We start from the raw sequence: 26,491 nt of genomic DNA on the forward strand, positions 1-26,491 counted from the left end.
AATACCCAGTACATCAAATGAGCAGCCACCACCCCAGAGTGACAAAAATAACACAGACAAAATATAGGTATTGTGTAACAACTAATTCTAAAAGTTCCTGGAAAAAAATTAGTTAAAAGGCTTAGCCCCTTTCTTTAGTCTTGGATCATAGTAAATAAACTGGCCTATTATCAGCTCAAAAAAAAAATAAAAAAAAAAAAAAAAAAAAAAAAAAAAAAAAAAAAAAAGGCTTAGCCCCACCAACAAGAAACAGCAAGAATTCATTTCATTAACATGAAATGTACAACAGGAGTAAGAGATGAATGTTTACTCAGTAATCAGAACAGGTGGCTTCTAATTGATAAATGATTGTTTCTTCAACTTATTTAATTCTATTTAATTTTTACTATTTAACACATCACTTGATTTCAAAAGAATTTTTGTTAATAATACTGGAAACGCATAACATCATAAAAATATTTGATTTTAAACTTATTAACAGATAATCCATTTCAGAGGAAGTAATGCATTTATAATGAAAAATATAATTTAGGGATATAGGATTTAAAATGATCATTTTTATAAACCCCATTTAATCACATTTTATTCATTTGTCACTATTTTTAAGGAATATAAATGATCAAATTGCTAAATTACCTACCTTTCCAGTTAATCATTTTCTTACTGAGTCCATGGCAATAACTCTTCTACATGAGTGATATAATTTCTTTCTCAGCCAGTACCTTACTTCTAACTAATATTAAAAATTCTTATTCCATAATAAAAACCAATATTATATCTTTTTTCAACAATAATCTAATAATCTATCTCTATATATGCTATAGATATGTTTTTTAATGTCAAAATGAAAACATAAAGCTACTAAATGGTTTACTGTTTTCCTAAATACAGAAAATAAAGTGCTCAAAAAGATAAATAAAATAAAATGACCGAAATGAATCACAATCTTTAGATTCTTCACTTGTTTAGATGTCATATTCTACTCTCCACCTATGAGGCCTCATATGTACAAACTGCATTCAATTCAATTTACTTGTATGATTAAAGATGTGTCCCAATTTTGGAATTTATTGATTGTGGGAAGACTAATTTTTGAAGGTTCATATAATATTGAAAACTAAAAGTAACTCATAGTTATTCAAAATCTGATGAATAAAGTAGGTCACGAAGCTAGTCAAATGTGTAAATAGTATAACTATAAAATAAGTGGCCGTCTAAATTGACATTTATAGTAACTGGGAAGGCAATTCCAAAGAAGGTCAAAGGCACTGAGTTTTGGTGGTAAGTGTGACATACACACAAAAAAGTATGTGTATGTTTTGTGACAGTGATTAAAACCATGTTTTCTATTTTATAATCACAGATAATATGCTTCTCCTTGAAAACGAGCAATGTAAATATAAAAAAATAAACTAATTCTACAATTATCTAGAATAAATAGAATGCCTTTAAAAAAGGATAAACTCATTTGCTTCAAAATACCCTGCACATTTAGATCTCATCAGCAAGCATATAAAAACAGTGTTATAATAAACAGCTCCACCACATTGCCATTTTGTACTGGACCTTAATTTTTTTAAGACAACACATTACTGGAAAAGCCCACAGTAATAAATTTGTACTAGAAATGAATTCAGATGTTTGTTGGCACTGTAACTCATAATAGTATTTAATTACTTTAAGCAAACATTTACTGGTTTTAGTTGGTGTCAGGGTCTGAGTGTACTAAGATGTCTGTTCTCTGGAACTTACCGCCTACCAGGGGAAACTCACATGAAAACAATCAAGCATGACACAACATGATGAACATGATACGTGTTGTAATACAGGATGTCCCACCATTACCAGAGTAACTTGACTCAGTCTGTCTCCAACAGTTGGGGAAAGCATTGAAAGAGAAAAAGAGAGAGCGAGAGATAGATTTGTTCTCTTGAGATTAAGTAGGCAAGAAAGGAAAGGTGTGAGGTTGTTCCTCACAGAGAGAAAAATGCATGCATTATGTAAGAGACAGAAGTTCTCTGGACTGCACCAACGCACCATTACCATCACTTGGCTTCACTGACACCTTTAGAAAACCGGGTAAGTCTGTTTGTTAAACTGAAGGATTAAGCTGGTGGAAGCATGTATTCTTCTGTGTAAATGGTCTTTACTGGCTTAGGCAAGTCCGATTGAATCTCCTAATGGTATTAAATATTTCTATATTGTAATAAATGTAATAGTTAACTCATAAAGTAACAAAGTTGGATATGTTTACAGATCATTTTAAACTTTATTATATTTCAGATTACTAATATAGATTTGCACTTAAATTATAGACAAGTATAGGAAGTCATGTAACTACAGGAAATCATTCTGAAATCTAACACGCAGATTTCATAAACTTCTGAATTTTACAAGTAATAAATTAAGAAAAAGTTTAAATTTAAACAAATTCTGAACAACAAATCACATTTTCGCATTTTATACTGTCCTTTACCAATAGTAGCTTTGCTTCTCTACTTGGCTTTCCCAACTCAAATACGGAGAATAAAATAATAAAATTTTGTTTTCTTTAAGAGACTGTTAATTTTCAAGGAAAATACTATTAATTTAAAAACTAATGAATTATTAAATGAGGCAATATTTACATTATTCTTTTAAAAAAAATCTCATTTTCACCAGCAGAAGAAAAATAGCTCAAAGAATGATGAAAAAAATCCTCTCCAGATCCTAATTGGGAAAACTAGAGTTCTCAATATTACGGGTAGAAGAGGTTTTAAGTGTGGAGGTGAGGAGGGAAAACCATAGCTTAAAAACGGCTCTTCACGTAAATGGTGAGACAAAACATCCATTTTCACTCACTTAACCTGTCAACTTGCCAGAACTGTCATGTCAGCACTTCAGCTAAACCACCAGAAGGCTGATCACATCCCATTATCTCATTTTTTTAGAAAAAAATTGCATGAAGATGCCAATCAGAAAAAAAAAGGGGGGTGGGGGGAGAAACTTGCAACCAAGGAACAAATGTACTGATGCTGAAGGGCTGCTTAGTTAACGGAATTTTAATATGCAACTGCAATGTTTCTTAATAACATTAATTACACGCTTAGTAAGGCACCATCCTAACTCATTAGTGCCTTCTTTTTTGTTGTATTTTATCTCCTACTAGCAGAATGGGGACTATATGATTGGCCTCTTACCATTAATGTTGTTTAATCTTTTTATAGCACTATTTAAAGCTGCTTGCATAAACATTTTCGAGGCAAGTATTACCTATGTATGTATATGTGTGTATCAATTAACTGCACCGACATTTGGCGTGCCCCTATCACATGTAAATGTTGTGCTAGACCTAGAGGCAGCAGAAAGATAAACACAACAATGTATTTATAATAGTTTTGTAGGAGAGATGAAAAAGAGCTAATAGTTTTGTAGGGGAGATGAAAATAATATCCTCAATAAATCTGGGAAGCAATGTTTGCCATAAGAGAGATTTAAAAAGACTTTCAGACATATTTTAACTCAAAATTTAATTTAATTTGGTAGTTTATGTATTTTTAATGAATCTAATTATGTACTATTCCCCTGAGTGACATTTAAAACGTTTAAATAAGTAGTACAGTAATTCAAATGTCATGCATATAATATTTAGGTGTAATGCACACCATGATATATATTTTACAGTGTATACACATAAATATATATGATGGTATCTTTCTGTTAACAAATTATTATAATTTACAAAAGTGAAAATTTTAACTTTTTAGAAGGTGCGACTAAAATTTTGTTGCTATTTCTTTCTGGCAATAGCCAGTGAAATCTCTTAATACTAATCTCATAATACTGTTTCCAGCCAGAATATTTACACTATTGTGATATTTGATATTTATAGTACTTCACTTTTAACTACTAACAACATATTTAGTGTTTATTTTATTTTCATTTGGATAGACTCCAAAATTAATGAGTATTTAAGTTTTTTAATATTTAGGTTAATATAATGTAGTAAAAGCTTATTGCTCCACCTTTCTCTATTGAACCCAACAAAAGAAATGAACAATATGGAACAACTACCATAGCCCCAAACCACAATCCTCTAACAATACCAATTTCACAAAAATTATATGTCACTACTGTGAGAGCCCATTCTATGATCCTTTGATAGAAAGAAAGGAGATTTAGAGTCAAGAAGGAGACTTAGGAAATATTAGACATGACTTTGCAGATAACCAAGTAAAATTCAGAAGTCAGGAGAAAAGGTATTGAAGGAAAGAAAAGCCAAGGCTACTACGGATGGTGAAAATTTAAGGTGGCCCCATGACCTTCACTTCCTGGAGTAACTCCCATGATTATGTTATGTTATGTGACAAAAGGGATTTTGCAGATGTAATTAAGGTAACTAATCAGTTGACCTTAAGCTAGGTCTTAGGGACCTTAAGATTAGTTTAGAGGTCTAACCCAATCACATAAGACCTTTCAATCAGGAAATTTTCTCTAGCTGATAGACCAGGAAGTGAGAGAGATACAAAGCAAAGCACCTGAAGGAAACAAGGCATCACTGCTGACTTTGAAGGCTGTGGCAGCCAAGTGCAAAGGTTAGCAAGTGAACTGTGAGCAACTTCTGGCTGGCAGCCAACAAGGAAATGGGAACTTCAATCCTACAACCACAAAGAACTTAATACTGCCAACAACCTGAATGAATTCTGAAGTGGATTCTTCTGGAGAATCTCCAGAGAAGTGCTCAGCCTGATCAACATCTTGATTAGCCTGTGAGGTGCTAAACAGAGGACCCAGTTGAGCCTGGTTGGACTTCTGATGTACAGAACTGTGGCCTAAAAAATGGGTGCTAAGTCACTCAATTTGTGGTAACTTGTTATGCAGTAGTAGAAAACTAGTACACCTAAAAACCATCTTCATTACAAAGCAGGGAGTATGAAGGAAGATGAAGAGGGTTTCATATGGAATACATATGAACTTGTAACATAAAGTGATTTGCTGTGTATTACTAGAATCACTAGCTTACCAAGAAGAAAATAGCATGTTTTTTGAAAAAAATATTCAAGATAAGAGTCCAAGTAGAGGTTACTGAATGATGCTGATACTTTTCACTTTCTCTTCTCCAAACATGTAAATCCTAGTTTTCAGCAGTTAACTAGATGATTAATAATCAAATAGGAACTAAAACTGTATCTAGTAAAACAAAATAAAACAAACTGTATATTAACTAGTTAATTAATGACAGAAAAGAACATAATCAATTAATCAAAGGGAGATAAAGCATTTACATTGTCCAAAAGTAACCCAAGGGAACACAGAAATACTCTAGAATAAATAGTTGTCCATAGTCTAAATAGAATTACGTACAACAGGGCCTATCTTTAAAAAAAGAAACAAACAAAACATCTCAGAAAGGGGGAAAGCGGCTAAAACACAAGTGAAGAAGAGGAATACTTCGTTCAAGCTTATCAAGGAAATGAATAAATAGTTAAATTAAAGAGATATAATATATTTTAGAAATAAGAGAAAATAATAACTGCAATTGAAAAAGTTAGGAAGGTGATAAATAGGCATTAAGAAATAATACAATGAGAAAGAATGATGACTTCAAAATTATTATAGAGAAGTTAACTAATATGGAATTGAGACAAAGGAAAGCCAATGTAATTGATGTATTTGAGAAAAAGAAGTGAGACAGAAAAAATATTCAGAGATAAAACAGAAGAAACCATTTTGAAATAGAGTAAATTAAAACATGAACCTGCAGATTCAAGGGGTTGTGTTGTCCTAGGAATATTGGACACCAGGTGGTCAGGCCCAAGGAATAACCCAGCAAAGTTACGGAAAAAGGGAATACATTGGTATTCACATTGGTACTCATAAAAGGGCATCTCAGCTGAGGATAAAAATATTCTGTAAGCCTCGCACTTCACTACAGTATAATTCAATACAAAGATAATAAAACATTTTTACCAAAGTCTGAGAAAAGAAAGTATGACAATAATTTTATACCTACCCTTCAAATTAGAGGTATTGAACAGACACTGTCAAACACACAAGGCGCTTCCAAAAGAATCAAGGCAGTGACTAAAACCACCCAAGCATGAGATGTAACCAGCACTTGTTTTTCACTTTAAAAATTAGCATTAGCTAAAGATATTTTAAACGTTTCACAGTATGGGAACTCTGTTAGAATATGCAAGACAAAATAGAATGCATTTTTTAACCTACAATTTAATCCAAACATATGGAGCAATGAAAAACATGATGCTTAATAAAAATTAAATGGGACTCTGCATAAAGTAGCTGATTAGTGCCAGGTGCAGAAAACATTAAGGGCTCCTAGGAGAGAGATGATCACCTCAGGTCATGGGGTAATAGCTTGCCCAAAGAAGAAAGGCTGCAGAGAATAAAAGTAGAGGTTTCCTTCCAAGATACTTAGGATGCCTTCTGCAGAAAAGTGGATCTTGACATGAAAGGATTCATACATAACATCCACCTAGTTTCTGAGTTGTAAAAAACTGGAATATTTCCAATATTGAGTTAAATTATATCTAGCACATTAAATTTTCCAAATTTCAAGGTGGGGTAGAGTGTTGGAGTGTTGAACATACCAGTTGCACTATTTTTAATGCATTATCTGCTTCATAATTTTTTCTGAATGCATTTTTTTCAGTCACTCACTTTTTATTGGACCTTTTGGTGGCCTCAGTACAATGCTTCAGAGCATGTTATAAAACACTCCACTTCAACTCAAAAGAGAGCTTTCTAAAATGAGGATATATTAATTTTTGTGTTTAAGCAGTTAAAAGATTGAAAAAATATGTCCCTACAGATTTCTGTTTAGAATAGTGGCTGCTTCCTTCAAATGATAATAATAATAATAATAATAATAGATGGGAATTTTGCCAAAAACATAGTTATTTCTCAATACTTATAGGCTCTTGTGTGGCCAATTATGTTCTATAAAAAGAAACATACTTTTGAGTCACTAAATTAAGAAATAATTGGAAGTTTCCATAAAGTTGTGTACTGTCAATTTGTTTTTGATATTTTAAATGAGTTTCACCTGATATACTCAGCTTTTAGTTTCCATACTGGAGGCAATCGGCATCTAGCATATGGTACACAAGACACAAAATAGAGCAGGCCTCAGCTTCACAAGCGAGGCAGCTGGTAGATTTGACAGTTCTTTTCCAAATTACTCATCATGTTTTGAGTGGCTGCTAGGAAAAAATGTGTTGCCCGTTTCCAAAATAGATGTTCTTTATTTTTAAGCTTGGGAAAGGCTTCCAATAGAAAATAAGACAGATGGGTATAGGAAGCAAGATATTTATCCCTATTTAGACCCTTTTCTTCTGTCAGTTCCCTCATCAAAAGGGTTTTCCAAACAAACAAATGAATATTTCAGCATTCAGAGTTAACTATGTCCTAGGATGTACTTTTGCTTCTCATATAAATAATGCCTTCGGAAGAGTAAAAAGTCAAAACCACGGGAAGGGTTGGTGGATTTTTAATTATCAAAGTGGCATTTGTCTAGATTTTGTGGTAAAGAGCAACTAGGGAAGTTAGATTCCAGGACTCTGTTTGAGGTGTTGGTGACATTGCAGATGAGTAAGTGAAATCTGGAGACTAATTTCCTCCACTGGCAAGTATGTGATTGTTTGCTTTCAGTAAGATTTCCCACATTGAGGATCCTCAAAATCAAGAGTTTTTCTTACACGCTGAAAAGTACAGGCAAGAAGGTGTTTATTCCAACTGTAAATTGCAAATAGTTTCCAATTCTTTGACTCAAATGCAGCTTATGAGTCATCCAGTTTGGAGGTTTTTAAAGATTTCTAAACTGGCTTTCCACACAATCAAGTTTCATCTTGCATGTAATGTAGTGACTGGTTTCTGAATCTGTAAGTATTCCAGAATATGCATACATTTCTAAATTCCTTTTAAAAGCTTTAACTACCCCCTGAATTTTCTCTAAATTTTATGTATTTGGTACATAGTTCTTCACATAATTTACACTAGAATCAAAAGATGGATTTTTCCTCCTCTTTCTGTGGTTTCTACTTTGTAGGATACCATTTATGCTATTGATAAGAGTTTCAAAGTTTAAAAACTTTTAGTTTAGTGACAAAAATTAATAATGCAGTTTTCTATTATTTGAATATTTAATTCATGATTTTACTAAATTTTTACCTTCTAACCCTACAATAAAAGTTGGCATATCTATCATTCCTGAATTAAAATTGATATAAAAAGTGGATGCAAAGAAAAAGCAGGTTAATTTTCTCATTATCAGTCTCTTCTTTGGTTATCCAATAAAAAAAAGCACATCAAACATGCAGCTTCCCAAATTAATAGTGGTTGTCAAGTTTAAAGCATAGTTTTTCATATTTCTGAACATTGTCATAAGTCATTCAAGAACGATGTATGAAATGACAGACTTTTCCAGAATAAAGTACCATGTGTCAAGAAGCTATTCTTTAGTTCCACTCCAATGGGAATTTAAGAAATCATTTCAAAAAAGAATAAAAAACAAATAACTTTTGAAATCTTGTAGGTGACAAATATATTTCAATACCTGGTGTATATAATTTTCTAATCAATATTATTTTATTCATGAGTTTTAATATATTGGAAATTATTAACATATTGTTCTATGTTCCGGGAACTTGTGAAATAATACAAATCAAGTGGTCCTGGTTTATCAGCATAGGGTTTCTATATATAAAGCTCTATAATTTAAATGTGATTTTTTCCTGTTAATTTGCAAAGTTCTTATCTTATTCTTTCCCATTTAGTTCTTAATTTTAGATGTCATACCATAGATACATAAAGTTGTCATTAATATGAATTCTCACGAATGCAAAAGGATTAAAAACTATAATATAGTCCTTAATTTTCTCACAGCATCAATTGTAAAAAGCATGATCAATTTAATAATTGTGGGGTTTTTTAAAATTAATTAATTATTTATTTATTTTATTGGCTGTGTTGGGTCTTTTTTGCTGTGTGAGGGCTTTCTTTTTAGTTGCGGTGAGTGGGGGCTACTCTTTGTTGTGGTGCGCAGGCTCCTCATTGCTGTGGCTTCTCTTGTTGTGGAGCATGGGCTCTAGGCACATGGGCTTCAGTAGTTGCAGCACATGGGCTCAACAGCTGTGGCTCACAGGCTCTAAAGCACAGGCTCAATAGTTGTGGAACACGGGCTTAGTTGCTCTGCGGCATGTGGGGTCCTCCTGGAGCAGGGATCAAACCCATGTTCCCTGCACTAGCAGGCGGATTCTCAACCACTGCACCGCCTAGGAAGCCCCAATAATTGTGTTTTAAGAAACAATGCCTGCAGTTTATGTTCAAATAGATCATAAGCTATAAGTATATTTCAAAAATATTGAAATGTGAAATAATGTATGTCTCAGAAACTAGGAATGTGTTAACCAACGCTGGCATACAAAACTTTGTCACATGTATGATCGATCTTGAATTCAATTGACTCCTATTCCAGTTTTGATAAGTCAGAGCTTTTCCCTCCGTTTTATAGGGGAAGTGACTGGGGAGTAGGGATGTTGAATAACTGACAAAGGAAGTACTGCCCAGAAATGGCAGAGCAGAAATTCAGATTGGGAAGCCACAGTTCTATTTACTGTATTTGCTCTTCATACAAGAATATATTACATAACAAGAATGTGTGAGACTGTTTCAGCCAACGGGGAAAAATGTTATGAGTCTGGATGACTATTCATCAGATGTCAACAATGTCAAGCCAGTATATGAAGAAAGCTTTTGGAGTTAGGTGGACCATTTATTAAGCTGTGTCAAATTGAATAACTTATTGAAGTATTTCTTGGTATGTCAAAGAAGCAACGTAATAAATTCTTCATTCACCCACTCATCTATTTATGCCTATATATATTTACTTATAACAAAATTATCAAGATTTCTTTCATTCAAACACATTTCTTGGTAGGTTAAGCTAAATTTTAAAAGAGATGCAGAAAATTTATTAATCAATACATTTGAAAATATTTTATTTTTTACAAATAATTATCACTCAAATTACTACAAGCGCAAGCTGTTAACTTCAGTTTTGCAAAGCCAAATGAAGAATGAGATATATTCAAACAACTTTTCATGCCAAAGAACACAGCTCATCCCTGCCTTTTCCTCTTAGTGTAAGCATCAACGTACCAATAACTTGAAGCATTCTACTAAATTTTGTTTAAGTAGGCATGCAGATAATAAGTATGCAGCAGAAAAAAATACCCTTACAAAGCGGAGACTCTAAGCAGCTTAAAATAAAAGTGCATAAAATAACAGAACTTCTTAATTTAGTTCATAATCTTTTATCTTAATGAATATCAAACATAAATAATAACTGAATATTTTATACACATGAGAAAAAGAAAGTATTGTATGTTTCTCAAGAAACATTAGAAGTGTATAATATTCGTCATTCATATATTCTTTTATATGAAAATTGTTACCTATTCATTGCCACGTAGCAAAAAGTCACTACAAAATAGTTTGGTAAAGTGATGAAAATGTCAGGAGCAACTTTTACAGCAGACAGTCCCTCAAGTAATATGTTAGCAGCGGTGAACAAATGCATTTCATTCTGTCATATCCTACTATGCATGAACTATGAAGCATTGTACAAAGCCATGCGAAATGGAGAGAAGGATGGCTACTTACCAACAGGGCGAGCTGTAGACATTACAATGGTGTGGTGAGAATATAAAAAAAGAAATTAAAAAAAAAAGAAAGAAAAGAAAATTATCAGAATGCATGATGTGTAATGTTACATTCAAGTATGGACAGTAGGGTGATTTCTAGTCTCATTATTCAAGTATGAACAGGATGTCCTAGCTTGATAAAAACTGAACATTGTAAAATAGAAATCTAAGAAAATAATTAGTTTGCATGCTGAGGTTAACTCTAAGCAATTTGAGAGATACTTTACATGAGGTCTGTCATCATCACTTACTATAGTTGTTATTTCAAAGACCCTTTTAGAGTTAAACAGCCTTGTGTTACCCCAAAGTTAAGAACCTGCTGAATATAGCTATTCAAGTCACAGACTAGCAAATGTCATGTCAATAAAAGAAGGCCTTGCTGTCTGATTTAAATAGCAATTGGATTTTAAGCATGGTTAGTCAGAACCATTACAAGGACTACAGAAAAGCCCCTGACTCTGCGTTTCAGCCAGTAATAAGTTAAGATCACATCACTTTTCATCCGTGGACAGGGTGAATGAAAATATAACAAATAGGTTGGAACATCCTTAGAGATTTGAACTGAGTGGCTCTCTAACTACTGTTAAGCTCTTTTCTTTTTTTGGCAGAGGGCAGGAAACAATGACTGACAAATTGATTCTTGTTCACACTGAGAAAGGCTTTCAAACTGCTGCTTCAACAAATTACTGTTTTTTTATTATTCTATAACTTTCAATCACTAAAATCAGTTGTAATAGGCTGCCCCCTTTATTAATGCACAGAAATTGTAAGAGACACACATGGGCTTAATAACACTTTCTTTAAAAAGAATAATGCCAAATCAATTTAGATAGTAAAGCACTTTATATAAAAGCAATGGACAAATATAAAACATATGGTCCCATTATTCAAATGAAGAAGAAATAGACTTAGTAGTTTGAGGTTTTATGAAATCTTACATTTCAAAACATAAATTTATTCAACAAACAAGTGTTTCACCCATATCCCAGTGGATAAAGCTCCAGTGCAGACACAATATAACTCTCGAACTTATGAGTAGTTTTGTTTTGATGTCTTGTTGGGCATGGTAAGATAGATACAGCCATTGAAATCATATTTATAGGCATTCATTCACTCAACAAATACATCACAATTCTAGCTCTGTGCAGTCTTTGAAACTATACTGGAATTTCTTCTCTATGAGATTCATGGTCTTAGAATATGATTCACAATTAAAGGAGGGTAAGACAATTAAAAGAAAAATAAAGCAATTATAGCAGCTGAATGAAAATTCTGGCTTGGTGAAACTCTAGTGTGTCTATAGTGGGTTTACTATAGCTAGAGGGAGAAAGGAAGTTGAACTATTATGCACAATAATTTCTTTCTTGTTTTGGGGGGGCACACAAAAATAATACTAAGAATAAAACAACAGACTAACATAATAAAGTTGTGCCTTATTCTAACTGATGAGATTTCTCTTGATTTTGCCAATGTCTAGTAGCAAAAGAAATTTGTCTTTCATTTTTCAATACGCATTTGTCAGGTGCCACCTCAAGCTGAATCTGAAACATAATGTTTCTTTTAGAAACAAAATGGCATTTTGAGTCCATGATTGTAAAGAGAGGAAAAGTAAAATCCATGGTGAGAAATCATGTTTTAAAGAAATAAAATATATTTCTGTTTTACTTAGTTTAGGGAAATTCCAAAAAAATTAAAGCTTTATTGCTCTAGAACTAAGATAGTTTTCCCAATGAAGCCTTGATTTATGCAAAGCCAATTTAAGCAACTGAAAAATGGGAAAAAAATGTGTTTATAAATATGCAGTTTATGTTCACTCATTTCAGAGCCACTTTAAAAAGTTCTGTTAGATCATGAAATATTTGATTAGAATATAAATGTTAGGAGGCTTATTGTTGTTTATCATTATTTGTTTCTAATTTTATGTCTGTCAAGTCAGAAAAGGGAGCTACTTGCTGTTAAGTTTAATTTTATAGTCTATTTTCACCGTATTTCTGAAGTGGAAAACAACTGAGTAAGTCTGTTTCAGATTGTGATTATAAAACTTCTTTCTCTTTTCCCAAACTGACTAAGGTGAATATTGTGATAAAATTTTAGCAGAAGCATCACAATAAAACTTCTTCTCTTCATTACACAGCAACATTTCATCCTGGAAAAAAAAAAAAAAAAAAAAACCCAGCAGGTGGATGTTTTCAAAATCAGCAAATTAAACTAAACTGTGTCCCTGCATTAAATGGATGAAAATGAATGTGGCTTCTTGGGTCAGTTGACCTCATTCTAATAAAACAATCCAGAGATGGGCTGAACATTTCATTTATGAGCATAGAAAAATGAGTGTAAAAAGAATAAGCTGTAGATAATGGTTTTTTTTTCCTTCCTGTTAACCTCTTAGCATGAGAAATCCCAACCGCTTTTCCTAATGGTAAAAAATTATTTTTAAACAATTTTTACTCCACATTCTACTATATTATGGAGATTTTTATTCTTTAACCCTGTTTTTTTTTTGTTTTTGTTTTTGTTTTTTTTTTGAGGTTTCAGTCTTAGATGAAATACATACCACACAGATTAAACACTCTAATCCATCCACAGGACACAGATTAGGGGAGAGACCATTAAGGTTTGCTGATTTAAAAAAAAAATCCTATTGAAAACAAACAACTCTTTCTATTAGTTTTGAAAGTTAGCTTCAAACATCCATCCAGGAAGAGCATGCTTTGTTAAATGAAATGGTAAACCTGAAACTTTCAACAAATTATGAAAACAATTAGCTGGGAAAGATCTTAAAGCAAACAGACCACTTCAAATCTCATTCATCCAAGCATTCGAGTATAAAAGGAACCCTACTGCTTCTACAAACAACTCATCACATTTTCTCACCATTTGTTTAGTCAGCAAATATTTTCTGACTGGAACATTCTTGGTTAGTTGTTTATTTTTTTTTCCCACTTACTTTAGAAAAAACAAACAAACAAACTTTGGGGGAAATATGGTCAAGTGAATTGCTTTTGCAAAGGACTGACTAGATCAAAGCAAATAAATGTATATAAATATATAATCACCTACCAGAAAATGTAGGTTAACTAAAGAGGCTTACAAAGGCTTTCAGATTTTGATCATATATTATCAGTATATATATTCAATTGGCATATGATCATAGCTTTTTATGATCTGTTAACTAATTGGGAATGAAAATCTTTTTTAAGCAACTAGTTTGCTAATTTTGTCTAAATTTATTTTGTATTTAAGTCCACACTAGAACGTCTGGATGGGGGAAAATGGATTAAGTGGAATAGGAATGAAGTGATTGAGAAGTTTGGAAATCACAAATATTTTTCCAGGTATCCAGAGTGAATGTCTCCTAATAGTTACCTGGAGGAAGGCTTTGTTTTTGTTTTTAATGATATGATGCCCAAATCATATGTCTGGCGAAAATCGTTTTTCTTACCAGCTGGAGGACCAGTCTGAGAATCCCTGACACACTTTTTGCCAATCCAAATTCATCCAAGCCTTTCTCCTAATTTTATGAAAACTTCTGTGAGTAAAGCTGCACAAGGCTAAGCAGTCTGACTAAACAGGGTGAGATGCAACCAAGACATGGCTGTAAACTGCAGCCAACTTCCTTATCACGAGGGATGGGATGAGGAGACATCAGTTAAGGTACTGGAAGAAAGGCTGAAAGACTGAGCAACAGATGTACTTGCCTATCTCTGTTTGAAGTCCTGAGAGTGTAAACAATGCCATGGGTAATATCTATTTGGCAAGAGTGAGTGTAGCTGTGTACATGGTACTACTTGGTAGCTTGGGCTATATAATTTACTCATGTGCATCAACACGCACCACCAGGAAGACAAGTAATTCATTCTAGCTCACTGTAGGGTTAAGCAATGCTTTCTTTCACTTATAAGCAATTGCAGGGAGTCTATAAATGAAAATTATTCCATGACTGAGAAAGTGCATGACACCCAGAAAGTGAAAGTTATTACAGGAGCGGCACTGACTATTTCAATTATTTAAGGCCAATGAACTTCACAAATCACTCTCTAAATCAGATTTTCTCAACGTGGGAGCTCCTTTGTGTCCATTTTTCACCTTTGGAAGCAGTGTTAGTTTTTTCAGATTGCTTTTTGAATGCTGAAATAAAAAAGAATTTCAAAAAAAGTCTACAAGTATAAAGTGACAATCTAGAAAACAGAAAACCAAGTATTTTTGAAACTAGTGACATTTAAAAGCAGTAAATAGTTCAAGGCAATGGAAATATAAAAGATTAGTGTAAATCTTTTCTATTTTTAAGATTTACTTTTAAACTACATTAGCTATTACTTATTAAATAAATATTAATCACTTCAAACGATCATTCCTTCAAATCCAAATCTTAAAGTAATTTTATTTCAATTAAAAATAGAGAGGACACAAAATCTAGGCATTTTAATGTAATAATAAAACAGTGTAAGCTATTATTTTGATTGTGAGTTAACTTACCAATTTAATCAAATATTAGTCTGCTGGTTCAATTTGTATTTCACATCTTAAGTCTCTTACCTCTGACTGTGAGGGTAGCAGAAGCTTCCACTTTTCCAACCCGATTCTCAGCAATGCACATATATGTGCCTTCATCTGTACTCATGGCCTTTTTAATTCTGAGTGTGTAGTCATCTTTGATGTCATACCTGTGTAGAATATGAATTGGTTTTATTAAATAACACTGGTTATATTTAGATAACACTAAGTATTCACCTTCATTTTTCTCTTTTATATTGTATTTTACCTAAAATAACACACATACACAGCATTCAGCCATAAAGTGCAATTGCTGATAAGATCATTAGTTCTGTATCTGATGTCTAGCTGCTTGATTATCAATTACCTATAATTTAGATATGTATACAACTCTGGCCGCATCAAAATTATCAAAGGCTTTATTAACACTTTGACTTTTTTTGGTAGCTCTTAGTAAGAACACAGTATATTTTTTGGTAGCTCTTAGTAAATAAGTATTTTTTTTGGTAGCTCTTAGTAAGAAAACAGTTTCTTGGTGAGTTATAGTTTGTAAGTTACACTGCATTTAAATATATGATTTATTTTTTAGGGACCTTGAATGTAATAGAGCTGAAATATATTAAAGGAAAAAATTCTCTTATTTGTTGGCAAATTGACAAAAGAGACATTGGATAAAATAATGAAAAAGGAGTAATCCTTTTTTAAATTGGCAATATAAACTTTTAAAACGTTTAAACTTTTAAAACATGCTTTGGAATGATTTTTGGAAATGCACATCCTCAGCTCTTTCACAAGCATTTATTGTCACACTTCTATTTATTAACAACTACACTAACGAACTAGTTCAGAAAAATATTCTAAAATTTTAACATGAATGTTTTAAGAGCTGGCATTAAGCATATGCTCTTATCACATTCTAAGAAGTTATACAAAGTAATGAAGAAGTTATCTTTACATTCTTTCCATATCTGATTTTCCTTCTTGATTTTCACTGATGGTCTTTGTTATTTCACATACACATTTTTGCAATAGCCTCTGGTTGATCACACTGACTGTCTTCCTCATATACACCACACAGTTTAAGCTATATTTCCAAATTATTACTTTAATTAGTTCTGTCTGCTTACAACTAGCTGTGACTTTCTATTGCTTTCAGGACCAAAAAACTTTTTAGGCTTGCACTGAAGAGTATTACAATCAGGTTTCTTCTACTTCTAGCTTTAGCTAAAAGAATAACACAGCTTAACATTATTATAAGCTGAGACATGGACCTAATAAAAGTTCTGTTTTACAGAACTTTGCAAGACAGAAATCAGTGTCTATGAACCAAGCATGCCAACTAAACTTAACTATCCTTGCTCTTCCATCCTCTGGTCATGGTGGTTACTTTTCTGTCTGCATGTTTGGGGTTAAACTTCTGTTGATTCACAATGTCGTTAAGTCAGGAGGGAAACCTCGTGATCCACTACTCTTGTTTGAAGCCATCCATTACCACACTAGAAAATGATAATTATTCTCTCTTCAGAACAAAACAAAACAAAACAAAACAAACAAAAAACCAAAACCAACACTTCCCAAAGCAAACAAAAAAACGTATTGCTACACTAATCATTCTGCACTTGCTCACATTTTGTATTGTCTATTTTGATAAAGGCAGAGATCTTATCTGCTTTACTCACTGCTATAGTCACAGCCCCAGCACAGAGCTTTTAACATCCAGTAGCATAAGCAAGTGCTTAACAGCACAGACTCTGGTGCTGAGACTTTTAGATAATCTGTCCAACTTCTCATTCACTCTCTTCTAGCCACATGGCCCTCTTTCCTTTGCTCAACATAACTACCTATTTACCACTGTGTCTTTGTACTTCTCTTGTAACTTCAGGGACTTCAGGGGTTGCCCTTCCCCTACAGTTTTCACTGTTGATCATTCTTGACTTTGGAGATAACACAGATACTCCCTCAGAGATGTCTTCTGGCCCAAACAATGTAAAGTAGCCCTTTACCCACAAGTTACATTTTAAAATCACTTTTACTTGTTTTTATTCTGTTTTCATCGTTTTTGTTACTTTTAGTACTTCTTATCTTCTTCACAGCACATACCTCTATCAAATTTTTGCTTGTTTATTGTGTTCCTGGTGTCCAAGAGCACGTATGCTCTGTGAGAACAATAATTAATTCTCTGTTGTTCTAAACTTTATACTCTGAACCCTACATAACAACATCTGAGATCTTGGGTGTGCTCAACGAATGCTGATGTAATGAATGATGAACCATCTAGCAAATGCTTAAAAATTTTCTGTAGCTCTTTCATAGCGTGGTTACTAATAAGACAATTGTATGCAGAACTGAAGGATAAACTAATATGAAATATAGACCTCTATTATATCAACAAACAAAGCAATGTTATTAGCTTTATATATTGGCATTTGGTTCTGAAATGTAGGTTAAATCAAATAAAATACTGTAAATGTCAAGACTCAGAATACTCAATACATAAATGCTACTATGGAGATAGAGCTAAAATAATGAAGTTAGCAAATCCTGACCAGTATTCTAGACATTCGATTTACATATTATCACTATAAATTTCCCTCTATAAGTTAACATGAAAAAAACCCTTTCTCTCTACACCAAAATAAAAGAAATAATTCTAGAAGAATATCTAAAACAAATGTGAAGACTACAGGAGAACAAAATAAAGCTTTGTGTTTTGTGCAATGCTTTTGAGTATATTAACTCATTATTTTTGCAACTAGGGTGATTTCTAATCACACATGTTATTAAAATAAAATAATGACCATAAAATGCATTTGCACAGTGTTCTTAAATATACTTTTTAATGTATTCTCATAATAATTCAGGTAGGTAAGGAGTAAAGTTATTGTTTCCCATTTTAAAAATTAGAAAATTTAGGCATATAAACTTCAACCTGAAAGTATACAGTTTATTTTTACATTTTTATAAAATATGGCATCATGGAACCTGGAATATTATGTTCAATGTTACTCCCTATTTATCAAGAAAGAAATTACAGACATAAAAATTGAAAAGGTAATATACATGAACTTGAATGCTACATGTGTAAAGACAATGACTTTAAAATATATAATTTAAGTCAAGAAAACTATGAAGAATATGAATCAGTGAACATGGAAATACTCAGAAAATTCCAAAATATCAATATTAAAGGAGAATACTTGAAGCCTAAATAAAATATCTTTAGGGTAAGAGGTGCGGGAAAGGCTATTTAATTACGCAGTTATAGGAAAATACATGGAAATTGGTTATTCCAAGAAACCAACAGATTATAAATTCTGAGACATACGGAAAACTTGAAAAATTATTGAGTCTAGTCTAATATCCTAATTCTAAGATTAGAAAAATAGCACTTTGTTTTTCAGAGTCTGGGAATTCACTGGTAGCAAAAGTTTAGACCATATTGAAAACTAGATCTCCTGGCACGTTCTTCATCAACTATATTACAGAGGTTACAACTTTCTACCAAGAGAAAGCATAAAGATTCAATTTTTAAAAATTGTGATATATGAATCTATAAGGGGAAATTAGAGTAAGCAGGGGATATACTACCAAAATGGCAGCTGCTCCCACAAAATTTTCCTTAATGGGTTCAATGAATACATGGTCAATACCCCAATTAAACTTTTAGTGGAAGAGTTGTTATTAGAATTCATGCCTTGTGGTCTAAGTACAGAAATTCACACTAGATACTGTAAAATCATAACTGCAGTTTGCTTATTTGTGGACTGAAATCTGCACGAGAGCAAGTGGTGTGTGTGTATCTGCGTGCGTGTTTGTGTTTTGGCTCACTAATGTTTTAAAATTATTGGAATAACTAACATCATTTAAAATTTTGACACTTTCACATAGAAATTTGGATTTTCAAATCAAGGTCTATCTTCCACCAAATACACCCTTTTTCTCCTACATGGGTCTAATACAACTGTACTACTGGAGACACTGCTGTTCCTTTCAACATAACTGAACCACTGTGCCAGTCTCTAGCCTGAACCCTGACAGTACCCACAACCCAGGAGACTGAAGCATGTCATGGCACGTTTGTCAATGTTCACAATAAGAAGCAACTCAGATCAGAGAAATGATAAACCTATAATTACGATCAAATTAGCTCTTACCTGCAAAAACTTAAGATATTTGAAGGTTGGTTTTAAAGAAATTACATCCAAATAACTTCAAAATCCAGAAAGAAGTATATATTTGGCTCATTGCTGATTTCACATTAAGGCAATCTGAAGCAAAATGTGACAAAGTTCCTTTCCCAAAGCCACACACATTGAGACAACTATAATCAGGGAAAAATTGTCATGAGTATCTACTACCATTCTTTGCTCTCTCCAACAGGTCATGATGTCTCTGGGACAATCATTTGCTTCCTAAAAGTACATATTTCACAAGCAATTAGATATCAAATATTTCCAAGGGTCCAATAATTGTGGCCTTATTGCTTGTATTTCTTTCTGGATAAATGTGTACATGCTTAATAGTAATCTCATGGATGCTTTATACTATTAGATTGGATAATTGGGGAAATATTCATTTTTCCCTAGAAAGCAAATATTGACTGAGTAATATAAATAATTATAAATAATAGTTCCTTACATTTAAAGAGATCTTTAGTTTACAAATGAGATTCATATAAGATTTCACACAAGAAATGACTTAGAGAAAATGCCTATTTCCAAACACCATTTTATAGAAGAAGATGCTGAGATTGTGGTCTTGAGTTATAAAGAGATTGAAATCAACGTCCTATGTATTGGTGCCTATTTATTTTTCTAACACAGAGCAACACACCTTTTCTATTTGATGTGTGTGTGTTTATCGCTCTGTGTGCACGTGGTTTGGACAGGTGTGTATTTCTGCATCAGACTCTATGTTCAGAGTCTCAAAACCTCCAGAAACTAACTTTTATCAATATTTTTCTCAGTATTACTCTAGAACCAACTGTAATCCTAGGGGGTTCATAAATGTGTTTCCTAATACACAACATACACTTTAAAATTATTGTTTTATTAAACAATCTAATGTACCTAAAATTTTCCCAGATTTGCTCTTAGCCTTCTTTACATAGTGGAGAATAGATTTTTAGTAACTGAAGCATAATTTGGTATGAAATAGCTAGTTTTCAAACATGGTATAATATTATATATGATCAACATGTAGGAGGTATTGTCTGACTTTAATTAAAAATAAGAAAAAAAAAAAAAAAAGAAAGAGATGAAAAAAATTACTGATGAGGAAATCCTAACAGAAATGGGGTGATTTTGATTGTGAAATCTGCCAGTCTCAGACTTGTATAAATGCAGTCATTGTTGCCAGGTTTGATTAATGACAGTTGTACAATCATGTGCTGACAGTCCCCACTATAAAGGTACCTTTTTTTCTGATATGAAATACTGCTGAAAAATGCAACCCAATCAGATCTGGCCCCCGGACAACATGTGCTATCATCACTGTACCGTGAATTGAGATTGATTGGTAACCAGCTGTGACAAAGTGGGAAAAGAAGCTCTGGTTTTTGTGTTGTTTTTTTCCCAGAGGGAAAAAAAAAAGAGAGAAAAAGGGAACTGAATTGTGTCAAACCATTACCATCTGTTCGGCTAAATAATAAACAAAACAAAATACATTTCTTTTACTACTTAAAACAACAGTTTGTATGCAAGGTTCTGTTTGTGTGTGATCTTATATTTAATGAATAATCTTAAAGGTAATAAAGGTGTGTCAAATCTTAAAGGTGTGTCAAAAGAGAAACTATTATTGATTTTTTAAGAAACAGAGAACTATATGCTAAAATCACTTCCAAATTTAAATGAAGAAATCTATTTTATTTCTTCCTGCTAAAGAAACCTTCTCTCAAAGCTAGTGGAAAGATTTCCTACAAATCTAAATTTATTTTGAAAATAGCAAACAAGATTTTTGAAAATTGGCAAAGTTTTATAACATAACCACATTTTACACATTTCTCTTACTTTGTAATCCCCAATGTGGTTTAAGTTTCTGGGGTAGGAACTTCTTATGATTTTCTGTCTTTTATGAATATAATTAAGATAATTTAGGGACTGCCCCCTCCAAATCTTCTACAATGGCTATAGAATTTGGGAGGAGAATAAATGAAAGAAAATAACACTACATTTTCTATTACAAACTGGAATTTTACCATGTTCAGTTCAAGTCCCTGTATCTTATTGCCCTGCTTGAACTATGTGAGGGCTCTACACTAATAAAATGACCGTTCTCATCTCAAAAGCACCTTTGTTTTCCATGGAAGGAAATTTATTTTCTCAGCATTTTTAGTTTTTGAAATCACCTACTACTTCTTATTAGAAGATGTCTGGCTCCAATTCTAGGAGTGTTTTGAATTAGCACTTAAAATTTTATTATGTATCTGCTTTATTAATCATTAAGTTGGCCAATCGTAAAAACTATGAATTGAACCAGGAAATATTTAATGTCTACACAAGTAAATGCTCCTTTCCTTTTAGGGAGACATGAAAAGTTTGTTTTCAATTTTCAAAATACTTGCACTCATTAAAATAATTGAAGATTACCTTACACCTTTTAGATTCTTTCGGAAAATAATGTCTGCAATAATCAGTATTCTGTAGTTCCAAATGCAATGAAATTCAATGGAGCATTATATGAAAATGTTACAAAGTCTATTGCCTTGCTTTCAACAGAAGAATTTTTAAGATAAAAAAATTACTTATTAATCTTATGGAATCATTCACTGATAATGAGAGACACACTGATCAGTAATCGATACCAATATATGCATTACAGTGAACATGGAGATGCAGCCAATTAGAACTCAGTGGTGTTTTTCAATTGCTCAAAAAGAGTGCATGTTAACAACTTACAACTTCGAATCAGGGCACTCTTCTATAAAACATAAATCTTCTTGGAGAAATTTACATATTTTGCTTCTTTCATGCTTGGCAGCAGAAAATAGGAAAAGTGGATCAATTTTCCTAAAACAATCTTTCTGCTCACAATTAATCAAACAAAATTTTTCCACAGATAGTACTTGAAACTGTTACTAAAACTAACATAAGCACTTTTTGGTAGCCTAAATCCCAGGTGACATTTTCTTAATCTATAATATTTAAGGTGTATTCTAAAATTGAGCTTTTAAACTGCAATTGAGAGCTGGGACACTGAAATGAACACAACGGGCCATTATTTTGCTGGCAAAGGGATATTAAGTGAAGTTTTCCATACTTCATAGCCTACGTGGGTCACATTCTTCTTTTTATCTACAATTATAACGCAGGCTAGTGTTTACAGTTTGGATGAAGGAATCTTTATCTGTTCTTTCAGGGTTCTGGTCATAAGCAAAAGTAGGCAGGGCACTTAAGAGCAGTATGAAGAACAGATGTCATCTAAAACTTAATATCAACATAACATTTATTGGGGAAGGAAAGGAAACAAAAATCTGGGAAGATTAGACTTGCAGGGAAATAGTAAGAGAAAAGTGGTCTTCAAAGAGAACTTGCTGTTCTATTCTGGAAGCTTACACTGAAAGTCAAAATGAAACTTGAAACATGATGGCATTCTGACTCTGTCTTAATTAACCAAACAACATTTTATCCTTGTTTGGCTCTCCATAAATGCTATCCTTGTTCTCTTTATCCCAATCATGGGTGGCTCTACCCTTGTAAGCTTGACCCATCAACGGAAAACCCCTCTTCTAGTCTCTCTTTAGCACAGCTGAGAGAGCAAGTGTTTTCCAACTAAAAAGCTAAGGGAAAACAAGCAAACAAAAAAGATACCTAAAATACTCACAAGAATATAACAATAGTTGACTTAACACAGAGCATGTTTCAGATCATAAGATAACTAGGCCCAAAAGACAAGACTTCAAATGACTGTCAGGGATCCCAGACATTGACCATGCTGGAAACAGAGCCCCTCTCTGGAGGCTGGGCAATTAAACCAAACTATAGCTGAGCCCTTCCAGAAAGGCCAAAGCACCCTGCTCACCCCAATTAAAGTGCCTCCAAGTTTTAATCACTGAGGCTATGGCTGTCTTTTGCGTACCCCTGTCTCACCCATCTTCTACACCTCTAGCAGACATCAGAGACTCCAAGGATGAATGCTCCTGGGCAAATCTGTGGACAACTGTGAAGTTCATAGACTGGTATCCTTGGTCACTATCCAAGTTACCATATTCTCCTGTCATCTTATTCTCTCATTTTTACCTCCTCTGCAGTGAGTTTTGAATCCTCTGATATAACCTCTCACAATTTTTTTGCAGTCCTCTTCACAAAATTTTTCACTGTGCCTTCTGAACTACCTGTTTGTTGATTTGTAAATCTTTATCCTCTATCTTTCTCAGATTTTCACCTTCACCTCCACATATTAATGGAAATCTGGCTCTTTTCTGTGGGTTTGTGTAAGGGTAGAGGAAGAGAGAAAGTGAGAACATCTTCCCAGGCTTTCCAAATAACTACCCAGAGTCTCACACGGAGTAGTTACTCAAGAATTTTTTTTGGAAAGAATTACATATCCTCAAAACAAACAGCAAAATTTTAAAAGCAAAACCAAAAAGTCCTCTCTCATTGAATAGCAATCATGTTATCCAGTTTTCAAATGGAACCTTTAGAATTTCTTTCTATCTGACAATGATAACATTTAATAAGGACCTACTTCATAGGGATTTTGTAAGGATTAGATGAGTTAATACATTTAGAGTGTTGAGACCTGAACCTGGCATATGGTAAATGCCCTACAAATGTCATGTAAGATTTTCTATAGTTGTCTCTCACTTTTCTCATGTCTCCTCCTTCAGAGATATTGTCTCCATCTCCCTTTGCCACTGTTTCATAGCGAGATCCTGGAACTTGTTCTCAATTGGAATGGCTCCATCTTTGAAATCTAAAGTTCAAATATCTGATCCTGCCATAAGCTTGGATGGTTCCTCCTCTCTCAATCAGTTCACAAACTGAACCTCTTCTTGCATTTTTGTCACTCCTTTGCATCAACAATTATTTGTCTACCCTCTTTAGATTCCATGGCCCATAAGACGCTTGCCAGTATCCTCACTTTTCTCATCCCACTGCCTTTCTGTTGCATTTGCCTAGGAAAACCTTAATTATATATTTATAGAATAGTATATACATCTCTCTCTCTCTCTCAGAAAGTCATGTACTCTTCCTTCCACACTCCTATAAAATCAAGTTCAAACCATTCTAGAGATGTTGATATTTTCCTTTGGTTCATAATATCAGAAAAGAATGTTTAATTATTTTCATGATTGTCCTTAATAGGCAACCATTTTGTGATACTTTTTTCACTAACCTTTAGCAGATTATTCAAATAATCGCTGCAACTCCTTAAATGTATTACTTTTGAATACTTTTTAAAATACTGCAGGTATTATTTTAACTAATTAGGACAGAAAAATTTAGGGTACGAAGTGAAAATATATCACAATTAAGGAGACAATGTTGGAACAAATAAAGTGGTGAAGCAGGTTAAATTATCCTTCAATTTAGAAATAATTATATTACTGGTATAAGTGCATTTAGGACAATTTGGTTTTACAACAGGACTAGAAATTGCAATATCAGATTTGGAAAAGTGGATATAGCTCACAGTTGTGTGTTTCGTTAGAAATTAATCTTAACTTTAATTTCTTTTAGAAAAGGACTTTAGAGATTAAATTCACGAGAGTCCACAGAACTCACAGCTCAGACGAGACCTTTTGATAAGCAGCTCCCATTTTTCTTGCACTTTTCTGAGTTGGGAATGAACTCTGTGCAATAAAGGACTGTAAGTTTGGGATAAAATGGATTTTTAAATTTGCCATCTACTTAGTGGCTCTGCAGTATTTGATGGGCAAACTCCAAGAAGTCTCCTTCATAGGTGTTCAAAATGAGCACTAGGAGTAGGGGAGGCTTCTCTGCATCCTCGGAGAGATGTTCACTCTGGGTGATGCTGTGGCTTCAACAGGCTTTCTTTTCTTGCCTTCTGCCCACAGAAACTTCCTTGTGAAATGTGCTTATGGAATATTTTAGAAATTGAATATGACAAGGGAGCCCTAATCGTTAAATGTGTCACATAACTTGTGGGTTGGTAGGTGTATTTGAAAATGAAGGTTCAAACACTTCTCTAATTAAGCTACTTTTAACTACTTTTATCAATTCAGCAACTATTTAATGAGCAAGAAATATAAAGAAAAATCCTCTGCCTCATATATTCTAGAAAATATGCAAAAATATACATTCCCATCAAGTCATTAGTGAACCCAAGGTCTTCTTCTTGTGTTCAATGATGACACGTTTATGTAAAATCCAGTCATGGTATTATTTGTCCATCTCACTGGTATAGCCTTCATAGTTAAGGCAGTAAGAAAAGACTATTATCTTTGAAATCTATTTCTTTGCAATATTCTATTATTTTTGTCCTAACATTAAAAACAAAATTAAAAATCATGTAAAATAGCATTCAGGTGAATAATGCCCAGATTCATCTTTTCCACTAAATCAGGTTTCTCAACCTCAGCACTATTGCCATTTGGGGCAGATTATTCTTTGCTGTGGGAGTTGTCCTATGCATAATAACAGGATGTTTAGGGGCATTCTTAGCCTCTCCCTATAGATGACAGTAGCACCTTATCCCTCACATGTCAATGTCACAGTCAACAGTGGCTCCGGACATTGCCAAATGTCTCTCTGGGAAAGGAAGAAGCATAATTGACCCCAACTGAGAGCTACTGTACTGAACTGAATGTGTATTTGGGGAGCCCCACATGTTAGATGTAGGACTGGATATTTGAGATTGACATAAATATAGCAAAGGGAGTCGGGGAGTCCAGGAGAAAGAGAAAAAATTACAATAATGATGTCAGAGAGGCCTGGGGTGGACTCCAGCTAGCCATCCACGGGTCCTGTGATCTTGAGCACGTGGTTCATTGGCGCTAAGCCTCAGTCTCCTCCTTTGTTAAAAGAGGGGTTTCACACCTCAAGGATGTTGGAAAGATTAATTATAAAATGTGTAACAACCTAACATGAAGCCAGTGGGCCCTCAAAAAAATTATGTCTTTTGTTATTATCTTAATACAGTTTTCTTTAAAACAAATTGTTTTAGTGTAGTGGTTAAGAGAGTGGACTTTAGGGCTAAAGTGCTTGGATTTAAATCTCTATCTGCCACTGAAATTTGCCCCTCAGATCTCTCAACTGTAAATAAGAATAGTATAAAAATACTTATTTCATGAGGCAATTGTGACAATTGTATAAATGAGTTATTTGCATGTA

At 33.3% G+C, this 26,491-nt stretch overlaps 1 protein-coding gene across 12 annotated transcripts in view; it reads right to left on the minus strand.

The window, feature by feature from the left end:
• The window catches only part of ROBO2 (roundabout guidance receptor 2), a 570,793-nt gene that overhangs the window by 110,439 nt on the left and 433,863 nt on the right, over positions 1-26,491 (minus strand). For 9 of the 12 annotated variants that reach the window (XM_057696195.1, XM_057696204.1, XM_057696198.1 and 6 more), the window contains 2 exons: positions 15,240-15,367; positions 10,663-10,674 (listed from right to left, as the gene is read on the minus strand). In XM_057696195.1, coding sequence (XP_057552178.1) covers positions 10,663-10,674; positions 15,240-15,367 — 140 coding nt within the window. The remainder of the gene's footprint in view (positions 1-10,662; positions 10,675-15,239; positions 15,368-26,491) is intronic. The other 3 variants (XM_057696205.1, XM_057696199.1, XM_057696197.1) reach the window with 1 other exon arrangement.

This window comes from Hippopotamus amphibius, chromosome 10 (genome assembly GCF_030028045.1).
Source record: "Hippopotamus amphibius kiboko isolate mHipAmp2 chromosome 10, mHipAmp2.hap2, whole genome shotgun sequence".
Taxonomy (NCBI): Eukaryota; Metazoa; Chordata; class Mammalia; order Artiodactyla; family Hippopotamidae; genus Hippopotamus; species Hippopotamus amphibius.